The 20,381-nt window shown below is 51.3% G+C and overlaps 1 protein-coding gene across 1 annotated transcript in view; it reads left to right on the forward strand.

The window, feature by feature from the left end:
* Positions 1-20,381, forward strand: part of LOC144728316 (voltage-gated potassium channel subunit beta-2-like) — a 107,987-nt gene that overhangs the window by 66,852 nt on the left and 20,754 nt on the right. Inside the window, exon 2 of the mRNA XM_078607668.1 lies at positions 19,802-19,845. Coding sequence (XP_078463794.1) covers positions 19,802-19,845 — 44 coding nt within the window. The remainder of the gene's footprint in view (positions 1-19,801; positions 19,846-20,381) is intronic.

Raw genomic sequence — 20,381 nt, forward strand, 5'->3', positions numbered from 1 at the left:
GCCCTGTCACCTGGTTTCCATTCGTGCATGGACACGTTCCGTGCCCGCAACCGTTCATTAGCAATTTGGCGAGCCCGCGAATTAAGCCGCGCGGCCTCCCTCGCCTCTGTCAGCTTGTGAATATTAAACTTAATATGTTCTGCCAAATTAGAATTAGTTCGTGGAGCGGACAGGCCAAGTTGCGTTTCTATTGGCGGGTCAGCTTCCCGACCGTACATCAAATAGAATGGGGAAAACCCCGTAGCTGCATGGGGGGCCATTCTATACGCAGCAAGGACTCCCGGGACCTGCAGGTCCCAATCTACATGTGCCTCGCACACCTGCTGGCACAGCATGGAAGTCAAGGTTTTGTGGAGTCTCTCCACCATCCCGTCAGTCTGCGGGTGGTATGGGGAGGTACGCACCTTCTTGGTACCCAACAGATCGCACACCTCTTGCAACAATTTACTCGAAAAATTTTTACCTTGGTCGGTCAGCAGGCGTTCGGGAGCCCCCTTGTCCAGGACATAGCCCTGGACGAAGGCATCCGTCACAGCCGCTGCCGACTGGTTAGCGAGAGGCCACGCCATAGGCCATCGGGTAAAGTATTCGACCCCCACTAACAAATATTTATTCCCTCTCGGCGTGACTGGGAAGGGCCCCAAAATATCGAGTGCAACGAGCTCGTTGGTACGCGAGACCTGAATAGATTGCAGCGGTGGATTAGCTGCCACGGCCGGTGGTTTACGCCTGGCGCATTCAACGCACCCCTTCAGGATATGCACCACATCACTTCCCATTCCCGGCCAGTAATAGTCACGCTGAAGCAGGGCAAGCGTCTTGTTAACTCCCAAGTGCAAGAGGCGTTCGTGTGCCGCCAAGACAACCCTCCCCCTCACAGCGGAAGGCACCACGAGTGCGTTCCGCCGGGACAAACTGTCCCATTTCAACAACACGCCCCGCTCAAGTACATAGGAGCCGGTACGCTCCTGGTCCCCCTCGGGACCCCCAACCTTGCGGCGCAATGCTAGCAGCGAGCTGTCCGCCATCTGGAGGCGGCCCCACTCGCTGAGCGACAGCGAGAGCAGCGAGTCCCGACCCTGAGAGGCAGTGGAATCATCCCCGATCGGTGCGCCCGCTGTCGCAGCCAGTGCCCCCATCTCCCCCGCAAGCGTCGGTTTACAGCGCGCCGATCCCGACAAACACGCGCATTCATCACAAGGCAACAACCGCGACAAGCAATCGGCATTCGTGTGTCGCAACCCCTTACGGTACGTAGTCGTAAACTGATAGTCCTGGAGGACTTCCAACCAACGCGACAACTGGCCCGAGGGCTGGGCGACCCTCAATGAATACTGTAGCGCCGCGTGGTCCGTTCGGACTGTAAAGTGACGACCATAAAGATATGGCCTAAACTGCTGCACAAAAAAAACAATGGCAAGCAGCTCGCGACGGGTGACACAGTAGCGCTGCTCCGCCGGAGACAACACCCTACTACCGTAGGCGACAACTCTTTCGACACCCCCAACGACTTGGGATAGCACCCCCCCAATGCCCGTGTTGCTAGCATCCGTGTCCAGCAAAAAGGGACTGGCAAAATCGGGATAACACAAGGGTGGGGCACCCACCAAGGCGTCCCGGAGGGAGCGAAACGCGGCCTCCTCCTCCGGTCCCCATTTGAACTTCACTCCCTTCGCCGTTAGAGCGTGCAAGGGTTTTGCAATAGTGGCGAAGTGCTCAACGAACCGCCGATAATAAGAAGCAAACCCGATGAAACTACGCACGTCGGAAACGGACGTAGGTGTCGGCCACGAACCGACACAATCCGTCTTCGCGGGATCGGTGGAGATCCCCGAAGAATCGACAATGTGACCCAAGTATCTAACGGACCTACGAAGGAGGTGACATTTGGCCGGTTTAAATTTCAACTTAGCCGATCGCATTCGCAAGAACACCCCTCTCAATCGCCGGAGGTGTTCCTCAAACGTTTTACTGAAAACAATGACATCGTCCATATAAATCAAGCATGTATCCCACTGCAAGCCCGACAAAACCAGCTCCATAAGTCGCTGAAACGTCGCTGGAGAGGAGTGAAGTCCCATGGGTAACCGGTTAAACTGGAACAGCCCCCCTGGAGTCCGAAATGCTGTCTTAGGTTTCGACTCTTCGTCGAGCGGCAACTGCCAAAACCCCGATAACAAATCAAGAGTCGAAAAATATCGCGCACCAGACAATGCATCGAGGGACTCATCCATCCTGGGGAGCGGATACGCGTCAGCCACAGAGATCTTATTCAGGCGACGGAAATCAACGCAGAATCGCAGGGACCCGTCCTGCTTCTTAACCAGCACAATAGGCGCTCCCCACGGGCTAGAGGAGGGCGAAATAATATCGGCTTCTAGCATATCGTTAACAGCCGACTGAACATGTTCCTTCTCCACGGGACTCAGTCGGAAGGGATTTAGCCTGACCGGCGCCGCATCGCCCGTTTCAATGTGATGGTGCAACAAATCCGTGCACCCAATGTCATACTTATGTTTACTGAATACATCCGAGAATTCAATGAGCAACTCGCGCAGCGCACCCAACTGCGCCGCCGACAAATCGTCCGAGGCGGCACATAACGAATGGACCCACTCAAGGTCTTCCTTTGGCTCAACGTTCCGCGCGGGGCTCGCGCCCACCTGCGCAACCAAACCATCATCCCCAGGGACCTGCGCCGCGTGAGCCAGCACGGTGCCCTGCGGAATGACAGCTGGTCGCGACCCCGCGTTCAAAACCATCACAAACGGATCCCTGTCAGCCCGCACCAAAGTGTGAGCCACCGATAAATCAAGACCCCCGACAGCCTTGTTAGAGGGACCCAAAAGCATACTCTGTCCCGAAGCCTCCCTCACCCATGGTTTCCGCAACCGGAGGGGAATCAACATCTGTGAACCCGGGGGCACTTGCACTGTCTGCGTCGCCACCGCTTGTATCGTAGCGCACGCCGTCCGAATGTCAGTAGGGCCCGTCAAAAATGAAATCCGGCGACCCGATGGCAGTTCAATGCATCGTTGATCGATAAGAATTTTAATGGGCATTTTAGCCAAAAAGTCAGTGCCCAAAAGACACGGAACTGCCAAAGAAGACGAAACGAAAACGGGTCCCGACAATTTGATATCTCCAATGCAAATGGATGCCCTAACCTGACCGATAATGCCCAACGATCCCCCATTAGCGGCGTAAACTGGCACATCCACTGGAAGCAGCGGACGACATTGGACCGGAAGAATATTATAAATGAGGTCCGATATAATAGTTGCCGATGCCCCCGTGTCCACTAACACCCTAATCTCAACCCCATCAATAGATCCCGTAACAACGGACGAACCCGCCGAAGCAGCCACAATTCTATGCCCCAATTCCGCCCATTCAATGTCTCCCTGGTCCCGGCCGAACCCCCCTCGCCGAACCGAATCCCCGAACCTTAACCGGCCCTCCTCCGCCGCAACGCGGCGTCCCATGTGTGCCGAATAAACAGGCCGAGCGTGTGAGGTGCCGCGACTTGCCGGGGATTGTAGAGATGCCTTGGGCTCTCGGTCGTCGTCCAGCCGAGCTCCCATGGCGCGCTGCCGCGGAGCGCGGCACCCGGACGCCACGTGGCCCCGGAGGCCGCAGTTATAGCACGTGACGAGGGTCGGAGTAGATCTTGGTTGCTCCGACTTTCGGCCCGATCGCAGAGGCGACCGGGCCCCCGGCCTCCAGTCCCCTGGTCGTCCCGTGGCGAACGCCTCCTCTCGTGGGCTGACGACTTGGGGTTCGGCGACCACCAAACCCGGGGCTGCGACGACAGCAGCGTTGCAACCAACGCCTTGCTTCCGTTGTAGGGCCTCGTGCGCTTGAATACTCGTGGCGACTCTCAAAGAAGAAATATCAATCTCGTCAGCTGTGTTGATAGGGACCCCCAGGTCCTGCGCCAACTTGAGCAGCTGCTCCAAAACCATCGCGTCTTGGCCCTCCTCGTCCATCCGAGGGAACGCCGCATCAGCAAGAGCCAGCAACGCCGTGCGATAGGCCAGCGCGGTCTCCGTGGCCGCTTTCCATCTTGCGTAGAACTGATGGCGGCACGTAGAGGGAGGCCCGTAGACCCTGGCCAACAACCCCAGCGCATCCTTCAGCGTGGAGCGGTCCGACTTCCGTGCAGCCCTGAAGGCCGCGAGCGCATCGTCGTCCAGCATGGCGGGCAATGCCCGCAGCGCCGTAGCATCGGACCACGCTGACATCTCTTGATGGGCCAAAAACCTTCGCTGAAATTGGCCCCAGTCTCCGCCTTCCGCCTTGAAGGCTGACAACGTGGGCAGGTGCTGCTGAAAAATGAAGTCATCCGCCTCGTGGTTCCTCTCCGCCTGTCCGTCGGTGTCTAAGATGGCGGCTCCAGCAGCAGACGTAAGATGGCGGACCCCCTCGCGCGCTGATGACGTCGATGCGCGCGCTTGGGAACCCACCACCACGTGGCGCTCGCCGTTCCCGCCAAAAGTAGGCCCAGGCGCAATGGCGGGAATCCCCCATTCGTTTTGGCGGGAATCTGCGGGGCGACCTTGTAAAATGTCCCCCACCGTCCCCGCTCCTCCCGACGAGCTGATCTCCGCCAAGATGGACGCGGCGGCGAGCAGCAGCTCCGCCAGTCGGGAGTGCGCCTCACGAAGCCCGGCGTCTGTCCCCGGTCGCTCGGCCGGCGCCGTCGACGGACCCTGCAGCGTGGGCAAGTCCTCTTCCTCACCCCCCGCCACCAGCGGCCCCGAGTCGTCCAGGTCTTCCTCGCGGTCAATCCCGTGGGTCCTACGGGTCTTCCTCGTCTCCATACTTGGAAGCCCGTTTCACTTCTGACGCCAGATGAAGTATTGGAAAATGACGGCAGGAAACTCCTTGACGGGAACACACTTCTTTTATTAAATCTTGACTTGTAACAATACAACGCGTGGCCTCTCTTCTCACAATGCGCTTCTCTTGACTCTGGATTCTGTGCTGCCGGCTCTCTGTGCCTCGTGTAGACTCCGCGCCTCGGCTACACTCCTCTCTCGCCTCGTGTAGACTCTGCGCCTCTGCTACACTCTCCACTCGCCTCGTGTAGACTTTGCATCTCTCTCTGGCTACACCGTATGCATACTCGGCTCGTGTAGACCTTTCTCTCTCGCTGGCTACACCGTATGCATACTCGGCTCGTGTAGACCTTTCTCTCTCGCTGGCTACACACTATACATTACTCAGCTCGTGTAGACCGTTCTCTCTCGCTGGCTACACACTATACATTGCTCAGCTCGTGTAGACCTTTCTCTCTCGCTGGCTACACACTATACATTACTCTGCTCGTGTAGACCGTTCTCTCTCGCTGGCTACACACTATACATTGCTCAGCTCGTGTAGACCTTTCTCTCTCGCTGGCTACACACTATACATTACTCTGCTCGTGTAGACCTTTCTCTCTCGCTGGCTACACACTTATACCTTACTCTCCTCTCCGGGCCCTATCTCTGCACCTTCGTCTTCATTCTTAGATGGTTCCACTTCTGCCCCCTGCTCCTCTGTGCATCACCTTATATACCCCTTCTTCCCGGGAGACGGAGCGGATGCGGACCTCAACGTCGGCACCGCTCCCCAGTTACCCAATCCCCACGCGCTATCCCTACGATCCGGTTCCGCTCAGCGCGTGTTTCCACTCCCCGACCAATCACACCGCGCTGCTACCCGATCACTCCCTCTGGGCGCGTCACCGGCACACAGCCAATCAGCAGCACTACCCCCACCCGCGCACTGACGCCTGCTCCTCCCCGTCAGCGCGCGTCACCACACACACACACGTACATACGCGCTGGCACACGACATATACACCCAGCGCGTATCACCACTACACATTTGCACGTGATGATGATAAGCCACTTCGCTGAGCTATCATTTGTGGTCAGGTCGCTTCTGAAACAGAGTTACATAGCTCAGTGGGACCTTACTTGGTAAAATAAAAAGTAGTTGAGTTGTATGTTAATGACAGCTTTGTCCAAGAGCTGTAATTACCTGATATCTCGTGAGCACGCCGTGGCGAACAGTACACGCGTGGACTCCCTGGGCTGCCTCTCCGTCGTGGTTTTGCGTATATATATATATGTTCGGGGTCTCCGTCCGACGTTTCGCTCCACGCGCTCTGTGCGGGACACTTCTCCGGGAGCTGACCACGTGGGGTAGGACGCGGAAACGCACGGGAGGGCTGCACGCGCAGCGCTGAACGCTTTGCATGGCTCAGTCTGACGACGGTACACAAAGCGTTCCACGCGCGTGACATTTACGAATGGGGCTCCTTCTCCGTTACGTTTTTATTCACCCAGATTCACACACTCAAGGGCTCATCGTTCAAGCAGATGTTTTGGAGATTTGCAATGCAGGCCCTCGCAGCGGCGGGAGTAACATTGCATTACTGGGTGGCTCAGCACTTTTACATGGCTTGATGGCGTATCAGAGGAAGAAGCGTGGACCGCTGACATTCTTTCCCACGTGTTTCTTTGGGCCGCGCCGCGTGTTGCTTTGGTCAGACGTCCGACGTTTTGACCCGAGTGTGCGGTGGAGCTTCTTCAGTTTGAAGCGAGATGAGGGTGCAGCCCGAAGCCACGTGGGAGGGTGATGCGGAACGAACATGAACATTATGGGACGAACACCTACGCGGTCGTGCCTCTGAAATCCTTGGTTTCAGCGTCGTATTCATACATATATACACGTGTGTGTGTGTGTGGTCGACTTAGCCTCAAATGAGTACCTGATGTGGTGGAAAAAATCGCCACTGGGCAGACAAAGGCGGTCGGGAGTGGTGTTAGCCAGTGGCCACCCACCCCCTCGTGTGGCGTGCCGACCTTTAAATGTGTTGATAAACGCGAATCCTTATCCTAAATCAATGCACCGACGACGATGCATCGTTACATTCCTGTCGCCGTGTGTAGCGGGCGCGACAGAACAACAACCTGGCGGCACCCTGCACCGGTTTGTGATGACGGCAGGTTCCAGAGCTAAGCTACGGCAAGGCTTAAGACCGACATTAATTAGTTTCAGTGAACGCCGGAGTGCGACTGCATGAATAGCAGAGGATGATATAATGTCTATTGGTTATGAATTTTTGGAAAGCCAGTTTGCCAAAGGGCGCATACATTCCTGTTCGTGTGAATCAAAATTATTTATGCGGCTGCTCCTACGGTGGTGGATTGCCCGAGTGGGAGGCAAAATCCTCACCCCCCCCCCCAAGTCTTCGCGTTATCTTGGCAGCCAAACACAGCTTTGTGGCCACCGTATATCTCCCATCGTCTTTCATTCACAACGCACGAGTCGGCCTGACAAGAAAAATAAAAGGGGAACCTTGGAACGTGAAGTAACGGCGGGCTCCTGATTTGAGTAGCAATACTAAGTTGTGGAACTTTCCAAACTCTCTTCACACTAATGACTGCTTCATTTACAATATTGGCAGAGAAGTCACACGAATAACAATGCCTGGTGGGGTGCTGCTGCTGCTGCGGTGTAAGAGCTCACGGCGCAATTGAAAAGTTGTTAAATTCAAATGCCGGTTGAGGATCAACTCGGCCCATCATCCTCCAGCGTTGTGTTGATAAAAAAAAACCCATTATACTGTAACACACTTTAGTGCCAAGTCAACGTAAGTTTTCGTTTTTTTCCGTGGACAAACTGGGCCCCAACCATGGGAATGTGGAATTCTGACCGCTGCCTCGAGGCCACCGTCAGAGGTGAGCGCCACGCAACAATAATACCAGCGGGAGGAGACGCTTCAATTCGTAGTGCGTTTCTCGTCTCTTGCCACTTTGGGATAACGATGTGAACGTTTGGGGGATACGCAGAGCGGTGATTGCCAGCCGTGCGCAGTGACCAATCCGTGTTTGTTGCGTGGATGAAACAAAGATATTACAAAGCGTTACGCGCTTGCTCTACGGTACCATTCTATGCTTGCGTACGCCTTTTGGCGTCCTCTGGTCGAGCACAAATTGGGTCGAGGCTCAAAAGAAAGCCTCGACCCTTGGTGTGGACCAATCAGTTTCAAGGACAATGCATATATTATCATGGTGTGTTTTTTGTTTGCATTTTGACTGCAAGTATTGTGGTTAATGCAGACGTGAATCCTTGTAAAAATGTTTCAGTTTTGTTGCCAGAAAAAAGGGGAAAACCCCTATTATTATGGAAATATGTTGAGGTAAACTACATGGCAGCGTCGCGCGGTCTGCTGCTAAGCACGACGAGAGGGCTTCAGGAGAGAGTTTGTGCAACTTTGCTATTCCCTCCGTTGAAGGAGCTCAGGCTGCAGTTGTTTACTATTTGGTGCAGAGTTTTGGGCTGCGCGGCTACAGCCGCACTCCTGTGACTTTCAGTGTAAATGTGTGCCCCCCTTTGTGTACAATGGGGGTGGGTGGAGTGGCGCTGCACCGGTTAGCGCAATGACGCTGTAGACACGGCGACCTGAGTTCGATTCCCAGCCACTGCTAACGTCAGTAGCGAACGATATCTGATCCGCTACGAGCCCCCCCCCCTCTTCCCTCCTCTTATTCACCAATTCGCACTGACCAGTATAGTGAAGTATGGTCAAATAACTCCAATTAGTTGTAAGTGTGCGGCTGCTTTTTGTGTGTCAGTGTGTTGCCCTTCCACCCCGCACCTCCCATTAGCACGGTTGGCTATGTACGGTGTGAAAGAAGTTCAAGAGGATGATCATTTTTATTTTACAGAGCGTCATTCATACAATTGCATCACAGATCGTCATTCGATAATTTAGACAACTACCACAAGCAGGGGAGAGTCACAAAAAAGCAACTTGTATGTTAACAAATAAATACAAGACCGAAGGTGTTTCTAATGCTTCCCCGGTCGAACCCTCATCTTCTCACAGCAGCCAAGAGCCATCAAACCCACAGAGCCACCTCCAGAATGCTCTTCCAGCTTGCTCACTCAAGCCAATATCCCTCTGCGTTGAGTGTGCGACTCCCCCATTTACGTGGGGGCTTTCTCCGTGTTGCAACCTCGGCCAAACATCAAAGCGACTTAAATATCCATCTCTGAAGAAACTTTTGCGACTCGGTGAGGCTTTTCGCGGTGGTGACCAAATTTGCATTTCGAGAACGCCAGACACTCCCTCGTGCCCGCCCCTTACATAGCGTCGCCTGTAAGGTGGTCCGTGATAATGTTGGAGATAACAAACGAATGCGCACCCGCACGCGCGTGCAGCGGTGGCCCCAGAGTGAGTGCGTCTAGCCGGGCTCAGAAGCTGCGGGGAGTTCACTGCCGCTTAGTGGCGCATGGCGATTGTTGTTGTCGTTGTTGCACAGGGAATGGAGAAGCACCGTGGCGAGCTCATCACCGCTGCGTGGCGAATGAGGGTTGTCGTTGATGTATTTGTTATTGTTGTTGCTGCTGCCTGTGAATAAGAGGAAGGGAGCCTCTTGTTAAAGACTCATTGCTGGGGTCGCACGCCCGCCATATCATATTGATGTCGGTAAACTTCAACCTAGTTGATAATTGGTTCTTTACCCTTCTATCTGGCAACAAAACTGACACCTTTTTACAAGGAGTCATGTTTGCATAGACCGCAATACCTGCAGTCATAATACAAACAAAAGAACATAACTCTGATAATGTGCACTGTCCTTAAAGTTGATTGATCCACACCCGAGACAGCTTTCCTTAGAGCCTAGTATCATATGGGTTGGACCAGATGACGCCAAAAGGCGCACAACTCAAATACAATGCACCATCAGAGTATGAGAGCTCAGGGCAAGCATCTACACTATGGGAACCTCATTTGCCAGTAAAAATATGATAATTGGTTCTTGTCCCTTCTATCTGGCAACAAAACTGACACCTTTTTACAAGGAGTCATGTTTGCATAGACCGCAATACCAGCAGTCATAATACAAACAAAAGAACATAACTCTGATAATGTGCACTGTCCTTAAAGTTGATTGATCCACACCCGAGACAGCTTTCCTTAGAGCCTAGTCTCATATGGGTTGGACCAGATGACGCCAAAAGGCGAACAACTCAAAGACAATGCACCATCAGAGTATGAGAGCTCGGGGCAAGCATCTACACTATGGGAACCTCATTTGCCAGTAAAAATATGATAATTGGTTCTTTACCCTTCTATCTGGCAACAAAACTGACACCTTTTTACAAGGAGTCATGTTTGCATAGACCGCAATACCTGCAGTCATAATACAAACAAAAGAACATAACTCTGATAATGTGCACTGTCCTTAAAGTTGATTGATCCACACCCGAGACAGCTTTCCTTAGAGCCTAGTCTCATATGGGTTGGACCAGATGACGCCAAAAGGCGCACAACTCAAAGACAATGCACCATCAGAGTATGAGAGCTCGGGGCAAGCATCTACACTATGGGAACCTCATTTGCCAGTAAAAATATGATAATTGGTTCTTTACCCTTCTATCTGGCAACAAAACTGACACCTTTTTACAAGGAGTCATGTTTGCATAGACCGCAATACCTGCAGTCATAATACAAACAAAAGAACATAACTCTGATAATGTGCACTGTCCTTAAAGTTGATTGATCCACACCCGAGACAGCTTTCCTTAGAGCCTAGTCTCATATGGGTTGGACCAGATGACGCCACAAGGCGCACACCATATTTTTACTGGCAAATGAGGTTCCCATAGTGTAGATGCTTGCCCCGAGCTCTCATACTCTGATGGTGCATTGTCTTTGAGTTGTGCGCCTTTTGGCGTCATCTGGTCCAACCCATATGAGACTAGGCTCTAAGGAAAGCTGTCTCGGGTGTGGATCCATCAACTTTAAGGACAGTGCACATTATCAGAGTTATGTTCTTTTGTTTGTATTATGACTGCAGGTATTGCGGTCTATGCAAACATGACTCCTTGTAAAAAGGTGTCAGTTTTGTTGCCAGTTAGAAGGGTAAAGAACCAATTATCATATTTTTACTGGCAAATGAGGTTCCCATAGTTCAACCTAGTTGTTGTGTTTGTGTAAAGCTGTCAAACCCCCGTGCACCAGACTCCGCAGCCCGCCACAGCGGGGGGCGATGCCAAGGGCAACGTAGCGGGGGGTGCAGACGCCGCTTTCTATCGCAGTGTCCCCTCCGGGGCCGCGAGGCGCCGGTTTTTGTTATTGGGAAACACATTCTCGTGGAAAGTGCCCTAATGCAGTAGTCTGCCTGCCCCGCAAACTCTCTCACCCGTGAACGGGCGTTACTTATGAGTGCTGCTCAACGCCCCGTGACCGCCCCGCGGTTGATGCACGCGCGTGAGCTGCGTTCTTCAAAGGCAGAAGAATGGTGTTGCGTCGGAAGAACACGTGGAAGGAATCGTGACGGCGCTAACTTTAATATCGTCTCTAATAGAGGTTTTTTTGAGATCGCACAAATATAAATGTGTCGTTAAATCCGCCACCACCCAACACAGCCAAATAGCAATGTTTGCCACGTCAACAAAACATTCACAATTTCACACCTGATGATAATTGCTTGTGTTGCAGTCGAAACGTCGTGAGAATTTTTATTTTTTATATTTTCATTATTTTATTGTTTCCCTTCTACGTAACTTTACCGAAAGAACCAAGAATATGAATCCCTGTAGTCACGAAAGCTTTAAATCAAAATTAGTTACTAGTTCAGCACACCGGTGTGTTGGAGAGTAAACCCACTACATCTACAATTCGAGTGTGACGTTTCACCGGTAATTATTAGAACCAGCCTCATCAGGTGATCCCAAGAATTTTTACGTGGCAAACCTTATAAATTTGCTGTGTTGGGTGGTGGCTGGTTGAACGACACATTTATATTTACACGATCTAACCCCAACAAAAAAATCCTCAACAAAAAGAAAAACCCTCTTACGGATAACATTGGTCGCGAAAGCCTTCTACGACAACGTGTTAAACTTTAATATCGTACCTGAACATCCCTGACGTGGACCAGTTTCCCTCTCGTGTTGTCCTTCGCTGGCTGACACTCGCGTCCATCTCACCCTCTCCGTTGCTGGACTCGTACGTCGCTCCGACACGAGGGGGGGGGCACCCTCTTGGTGCCCCACGTGGCACACAATCTGTAGCCCAGCTCTGTGCGTGTGCGTGGAGGCGACAGTTGGCGGATCGTAACAAACGCAATTTCCTATCGCGCTTACCACTGCGACCTGTGCATTAACTCAAATCCGTCGCCCATGGATATCTGGGGAGACCATCACTGGGCTTTATCCTAAAGGTCCTCTTCAACAAATCCACGGCAAATTACCGAAAGAGGACCACTTTGTTCCTCTAGCTCCCATAATCTCAGAAGGACCGTCTGATTCCTAGTAAAAAAACTCCATTGTCTTAATACTTTGTTTGGCAACAAGTCTTTCTGCGTTGCTGCTCCACGTTTCTGGGACATCTGCAGCTTGGTTCCCTCCCTTCACCCCCAGCTGTATGTCCCTATTAGACACAAACCCAGGGTGTATTTGCACCTGTACCTAACTTTTTTGTTTGGTGCCTCTTAGCTCTCACAAGTTTGCACACTGTATTGTTATTTATCTACGTGTGCTTGTGTCACTGTTAGGTTAGAATGTAGAGCTGCCTTGCACCTGTACCTCACGTTTTCTGGGACCTCCTGAGCTCATTATATTTGCACTTTTGTATTCGTGTGTCTTGTTTATGGCCGTTAACGACCTCGTTTGTTAGCTGTGCAATATAAATTACCCTGTACTCGGTGTTTGCAATGTTGATGTTTTTTTCCCTTTGTTGTTGTTGTTGCTATAGTCACCCAACACAGATCTCCTTTGTAAAATAGGCAAGTAACTGGCTCACCCGTGTAAAAAATACACTTAAGCCTAACTCTGATGGGGCTCGAGGTGCCAGACCCTGGCTCGCCAGGGGGATGCAGCAACAGCAAATTGTGGACGACACGCGTTTCCGTCGGTACGAGATAGTGTTTCACCCTCGCACGCGCTGGTTTTTATCTGGGTTCACCGGCTTCCTCCCCACATGTAAACAGTCATTCATTGGCTGGTAACACCTTAACACACAGGGGACCGCAGAGCTGCGGGAAAATGTGGTGCCGGCTCATCGCGTGGCTGCTGCCTCTCAGTCGTTCCCTCTCTCTCTCTCTCTTCGAGAGCGAGGAGTGAAAACCGTGCGGTGTATTAGCGTTCAAAACTATGTTTGTATTTTTATGCCTATACTCCATGGCCAAACTCTCTCTTCCTCATCCCTTCCATTGGGCCCTGCAGGACGGTGTTGTCAAGGTCCCTCTGGTCTTGGTACGCCTGACATAAAAAAACAACAATAAAACTAAAACAATTTTTATTTTGCCAAGTAAGGCCCTCTGAGCTATTTCAGAAGCAACCTGGCCATAAATGATAGCTCAACGAAGTCACTTATCATTTGGAATTTTATAGCAGCTAAATGCTCTACACGCGTGATGTTGATTTTGAGTGTGGAGGGAAAAACCAGAGGACCCCGAGAAAAATCCACACGACCACAGGGAGAACACGCAAACTCCAAATATATTGCTGTTGGCTTCAGGATCGCGATCGATCCTACGAACTCCTGCATACCAGGCGAGGTAGTTAACATCTCGCCACCTTGGCGCCCCATACAACAAGCATCGACAGGGTCGGGACCTGTACCCACGACCTCCTGCATACAAGGCGAGGGGATTAACATCCTCGCCGTCGCCTGAGCGACCGGTACGGCGATCACCATCCTGGGGGGGAAGTGAACAAATGGCCGCCCTGCGGAAAGACTGCCCCCTGCTACAGGAATGTGAATTTAAAGCACCAGCTTCGGCCACCAACTGAGATGATTGCTGCTCCCTTTTTCTCAGTGAACAGAGAGACACTGTGACTCGACTCACGCCAACAATGGCAATTATAGATCGAAGCACTTAACGCCGACGCATATTGTTCAGTCACACTTGCCAGTGTTACCCGTAACGGAAAGGGGCCCTAATGGTTTTCTGCCACGGCCTTTACTCATAGTCATCGCGTGGCTCTTAATTGGACTCGTGAAACGATGATGAATGGTTATCGCTTGAAATAGTGATGATTATTCGTCTCGTACACGGAAAGGGCAGGCTGATAAACAACTGACATTACTGCGACTGAACACGTTGCTGTAGATGCCACGTCTGCCTTAGGGATGGCACAGAGATCTTATACATGGAGAAACAACGTGGGTATATTTGGTAAATGTGTATATGCGTAATTGATTATGGTAATTATACGTTTAGCCAAGTCAATGAGCATTTACTTGTTATGCAAACTTATTAAAATTACACATTCTTTATTCATTTTCTGTGGGCTGACCTTCAGAACAATGCAATACACACTGTACGCAGGAACGTATAGAATGCACTCTTTACGCATCAAGGGTTAACCATTCAACACTCCAAACCGTGCCCTTTCGCATACATAATAATATGTTTAAATCAAATCCTGCAGAGGCGTACACTTTCACTGAACGGTCAGGGAATCGAATGAGGGTATTTTTGGTCCGCATATATTTTTACTTTCTTTGCCTTGGCAAATATCCAACCGGTGGCGACGTGTCCTCGACTGCAACCCTATCGCGTGGCGCTGAGGGGGTCAGAGTTCAAATGCCGGTCTGGGGTTTGGCCTCGGCGCATCGTCCGTCGAGGATCGATCAAAATGTCGCGAGTCACCGATGGTTGTCCTGTAAATGGACTGCCGCCCTTGCCCATGGGAATGTGGACATTTTTATCACGGCGAAGATAAACACTGGCTTACGCTGCTCGGTCGACGTTTTGACTCATTGCCTCGGGCGCGAGCAGACGTGCGACGAACGTAGTAAAGGAAAGTCCTCGTGATTTTTTGTTATGTAGCAATACAGCAGCAGCCGATGTAAGGCTCCCCCGTTTACCTCGTTTCGCAAATACGTCGTCACTTTATTATTAACACCGCTACCCGATTAGCGTCGCCTCAACCCACACACACTCACGTCGCCTCAACCCACACACACCCACGTCGCCTCAACTCACACACACTCACGTCGCCTCAACCCACACACACTCACGTCGCCTCAACCCACACACACTCACGTCGCCTCAACCCACACACACCCACGTCGCCTCAACTCACACACACTCACGTCGCCTCAACCCACACACACTCACGTCGCCTCAACCCACACACACCCACGTCGCCTCAACTCACACACACTCACGTCGCCTCAACCCACACACACTCACGTCGCCTCAACCCACACACACCCACGTCGCCTCAACCCACACACACCCACGTCGCCTCAACCCACACACACCCACGTCGCCTCAACCCACACACACTCACGTCGCCTCAACCCACACACACCCACGTCGCCTCAACCCACACACACCCACGTCGCCTCAACCCACACACACCCACGTCGCCTCAACTCACACACACTCACGTCGCCTCAACTCACACACACCCACGTCGCCTCAACCCACACACACTCACGTCGCCTCAACTCACACACACTCACGTCGCCTCAACTCACACACACTCACGTCGCCTCAACCCACACACACCCACGTCGCCTCAACTCACACACACTCACGTCGCCTCAACCCACACACACCCACGTCGCCTCAACCCACACACACCCACGTCGCCTCAACCCACACACACCCACGTCGCCTCAACTCACACACACCCACGTCGCCTCAACCCACACACACCCACGTCGCCTCAACCCACACACACCCACGTCGCCTCAACTCACACACACTCACGTCGCCTCAACTCACACACACCCACGTCGCCTCAACCCACACACACTCACGTCGCCTCAACTCACACACACTCACGTCGCCTCAACCCACACACACTCACGTCGCCTCAACTCACACACACTCACGTCGCCTCAACCCACACACACTCACGTCGCCTCAACCCACACACACCCACGTCGCCTCAACCCACACACACTCACGTCGCCTCAACCCACACACACTCACGTCGCCTCAACCCACACACACTCACGTCGCCTCAACCCACACACACTCACGTCGCCTCAACCCACACACACCCACGTCGCCTCAACCCACACACACCCACGTCGCCTCAACCCACACACACTCACGTCGCCTCAACTCACACACACCCACGTCGCCTCAACCCACGCACACTCACGTCGCCCCAACCCACACACACCCACGTCGCCCCAACCCACACACACTCACGTCGCCTCAACCCACACACACCCACGTCGCCTCAACCCACACACACCCACGTCGCCTCAACCCACACACACACACGTCGCCTCAACCCACACACACCCACGTCGCCTCAACCCACACACACTCACGTCGCCTCAACCCACACACACCCACGTCGCCTCAACCCACGCACACTCACGTCGCCGAGGGGCATCGCCGCCTCTCAGCCTTCGCCTCCACCACCCGCTGCCCTGTGAATCGCTTTGATTGACGTCGTTTCGATATTCGTCGGCGCACCTTTCAGGAACGCATCCCCGACGTAACCCGGGGTGACCCTGCACGTAATTGATTTCCACAGTTAGAGATCAAGGTGCAGCCATGAAATGTCTTGCCCGCGCCAATGCTCCCTGTACTAGTCGGGAGCTCTGGAGAGGTGTTTTTGGCCTTCTCTTCCACGCTGGTCCCATATTTTTTTAATGTAGAGGTGGATGTCCCCACACTGTACCCACCACACACGACCCGTGGTGTCTCTCAAGGCCGTAGCCATGGAGTCAACACTGGGGCGGACCAAATCTTCCAGGGGGTCTGGGGGTTCCCCCCGCCCAGAAAAATTCTAAATTTGAAAACTAATTTCCTGCCTAAAATAGTAAAAAATTCACTAACACGAAGGATGGACTTTTAGTTTATTTTTTACAATAATGTCTAATAGTGTTTTGTATTACATTGCTCTGTTTTTTCTTTTTAACATTTTCTTGTTTCATTGTATGTAATGGCAGAGATTAGGGATTAATAAAGTACAACCATAACCACAATCATTTAAACAGAAATCTGTTTGATAGCAATATATTGGGGGGGACATTTTGAGCATATTTGAATATTGGGGGGTATGTGTTTCCCCTAATTTCTATTATAATTACGGCCTTAGTGTATCTATTTATACTACTGGGTGGGCCGAGGCGGGGGTGGGGGGGATTTATGAAACTTGCACCGTTGGATCAGCTGCCACGCCGGGAGATCGAACTGGCGACCTTTAAATTGCAAGTCCAGCATGGTAACCTTGACACCACGGCAACATCCCTTATTTTTCATATAAAGTTGTACACATGACCCTGGCAAATATTGCCTTTCTCTTGAGAATACACCTTAACATGTAACGTCCACTTTACTACTGGCAGCGAACTTAGACAAAGCCCTTCAGAAAATTGCAGGCAAAGGTGGAATCTCATCCAATGAACCCTGTACGTCTCCCACCTCATTGGCACGCATGCTAGCCACTGGCTTGTACTTTCAGCCAAACCGCTCTGCTTCTCTGCTGTGCCTGATGCTCGAGAGGAGGGTGTCCCTATGTGGAGGCTTCCCAGGCTGGGTGGGAGTCACTTTTCTCGTAAGACTCCACACTGGCTCCCACTGTGAATAATGACGCCACTCTCTGATCGTGCCTACACCGTCGGTGGCATTTCGAAGTGCGCCTTTATAAATTGCGTGCTCATGTGTCTCGTTGAATCACAGCACTGCCCTTTCAACTGATTTTCTTTTTAATTAGTCATTGTAATCACCAGCCCTGATTCGTCCACTGCTGGTTGAAGGTCTCCCCAACAACAACAACCGTCGTTCGCCACTAAGTGGTGGTGCCGTAACCACGGCGCTTGCGCCAGGCTATGTGCACTTCGAGGCCACGTGAAGTATGAAGTGTCGAACGCCCGCTGGCAGGAGGGTCTCGGGACAGAACTGGGTGCCATGGGTTGAAGGCCTCCGCCCACCGTTACCATCCCAAGCGGTCTCGCGATGCCACACGGTACATCTCGCTCCCGCACACGAGCCGATCTCGTCAGGCTCCTATCCGCAGTGGTCATCCTCTTGGGCAGGGCTTGGTAATCGGCGGCTCTTTGCGGACAGAAGTTGTTATAATGTTTTGTAAACTTAAATCTTATTTAAATCTTATTTAATGAAAATAAAATGTATTAAATAAAGGCAGGGGAATGGGTCACTATGGAATGTCTTGGTGACAACAAAATGTACAACAATCAAATTATTATTGTTAAAGAATAACTAAGGGGCGGGGGGGGGAACAAAATAAACGCAGTTTATTCCATAACCTATTTTGTTTATTTAAGTCAGAATGTATTCGTCATTTGCTGTATACCAGTTGCCATGCTTGTGTGCAAGTGACTCTGCGTGTGATGCGGCTTTAAAACACTTTTTTTTTTATCAAAGACAAATACAAATAAAATGTCTCGTCTTTGAAAGGTTGCCTACTCCTGCTCTTGGGCGAGGTCTGTCCTTCTGACTGCCATTCCGTCACCAGTCTCGTCCACCGGCCGTCGTCTCATCTGGCGATGTGTCCTGCCAGAGCCAATTTACTTTCCTGAATAGATAGCAAGCGCTTTATCGCAAAAACCTCATTACACACCGGGCCAAACATTAATCAACGTCAGCATTTACATGGAGCCGAGCATAACTTTGTGTAAGCAATTTTCAAACGTCCAAACAGAGACGTAACAAAGACGTTGCAGTTTTTTACAACAAAGTCATTAATTTTAGAAGTATTTTTTTATTATCAGCAAAATGCTATGAATGTTCAATTCAAAACATCACAGAGCCTTGCTTCATTTCTAACATGCTCCTTTTTAAAAATTTATAGTTCAAAGGGTATTTTGCAATTCCATGACATGTAGCGATATAACGCGTCCCAAATGTACGTAATTATGGCTCTATGTTTAACTTTGTCTCATGAGATGTTTTGCATAGCGTTCATTACTTGTGATGTTTATACGTGATCTGGTGTTGCATGTCCACCCGGCTGGCGGTGATGTGGTTAGAGTTCTTCACTAAAAAGCTAAAGATTTTGAGTTCAAGTCTCGGTTGGGGAGTGACTTCCAGGATCAATGAAGCGATCACTACTTTGTGCAAAATAAATCGAATCGAATCGTTAGTACATATGGTAACCGCGTATTTTTTTTTATAGTGCAAGGCTACCACAACGGCGCTATGTTTCAAAGTCGTTTACAGTCTGAGATCTGCAAGTTAAATTGTAAATTGGGGAAAATGTTGACCGTGTCACCGGCACATAATGGCCGTTTCCTTTTCGAATAACATCGCGCAATCTTCGACATCCACGATGAAGCGGACAGCGAGTTTTCGTGGTTAATTCGCCTTCCATATTAACCGGGGCGGCCGTGGGTCACAAACTGCGAATCTCCACGAGACGCAGCAAACACGCCACTGCAGGGACACGACAAAGATAAAGACAAACATCTCTCATATAGCCTTAATAGACCATTGGGACAAGTGCTGTTAGCGAGCATTTATGAAGGCCGACATGGCACACGAGTGGGTGGGTGGCCAGTACCACGCCGGGCCGCCTTTGTCTCCCCAGTGGTGATCTTTATACACCACTGCATGTACTCATTTTAGGATCAGTCAACCTTGGGTAGTCCCAGGACCGTTTCAGATAATGACCGCTGGTGTTGGCCGTGATAAGGAATCGGACTCTGGTCACCGAGTTCGTAACAGAGCGCGCTAACCGCTGCACTACCGCTTCCCACGGCTTACACGGAGCTCCACATACACACGCCACATGTCACACGCAACGTGTTCACACGTGTTCCTGTGTGTGTATGTGCGTGCGTCTGCAGAAACCTGGGGCGATCGGGTCTCCGTGTGTCCTGCCTCGGACTGGGTGAGTGACGGGTAGCATTTACATCTAAAGTCGGCGTGTATGATGTGCTTTGTGATATTTATGCTTGTGATTATGAGCGCTCAAACATAACATTGACCTTCCGAGGCTGCCAATGCCATAATTTGCTTGCGTACATGAAACGGCAAGAGGCAGATGTCTTGTGGTGCTAAAAAAACCCCCCAACAATGGGTGGATCGTAAAACAAAACGGGATAAAATTAATAGGAAAAAAATCTATTTCATTTTTTCAGCGGTTAAATCGGTGGGATTCCCACACTATACAGTAAAAAAAACACTTTTACATGAAGAGAATCTCTTTGCCTCGGATTAATTTAATTAAAAAGTAACAATGGCAGACCGGGCATATTGCCGTGGCACGCATTGAGGTTTAATTAACGAGAGGTGCAGAGTTCCAGATGCGTTTCGCGGATCGCTAACATCGCGGATAGCAAGTTCGTGAATAACGAGGGAATGCTGCGTACAGAAATACCTCGGTTTATGCCCTCCCGATTTACGTATTTTCTCTGTCACGTACTC

This window comes from Lampetra planeri, chromosome 28, assembly GCF_965212315.1.
Source record: "Lampetra planeri chromosome 28, kcLamPlan1.2.h2, whole genome shotgun sequence".
Classification (NCBI taxonomy): Eukaryota; Metazoa; Chordata; class Hyperoartia; order Petromyzontiformes; family Petromyzontidae; genus Lampetra; species Lampetra planeri.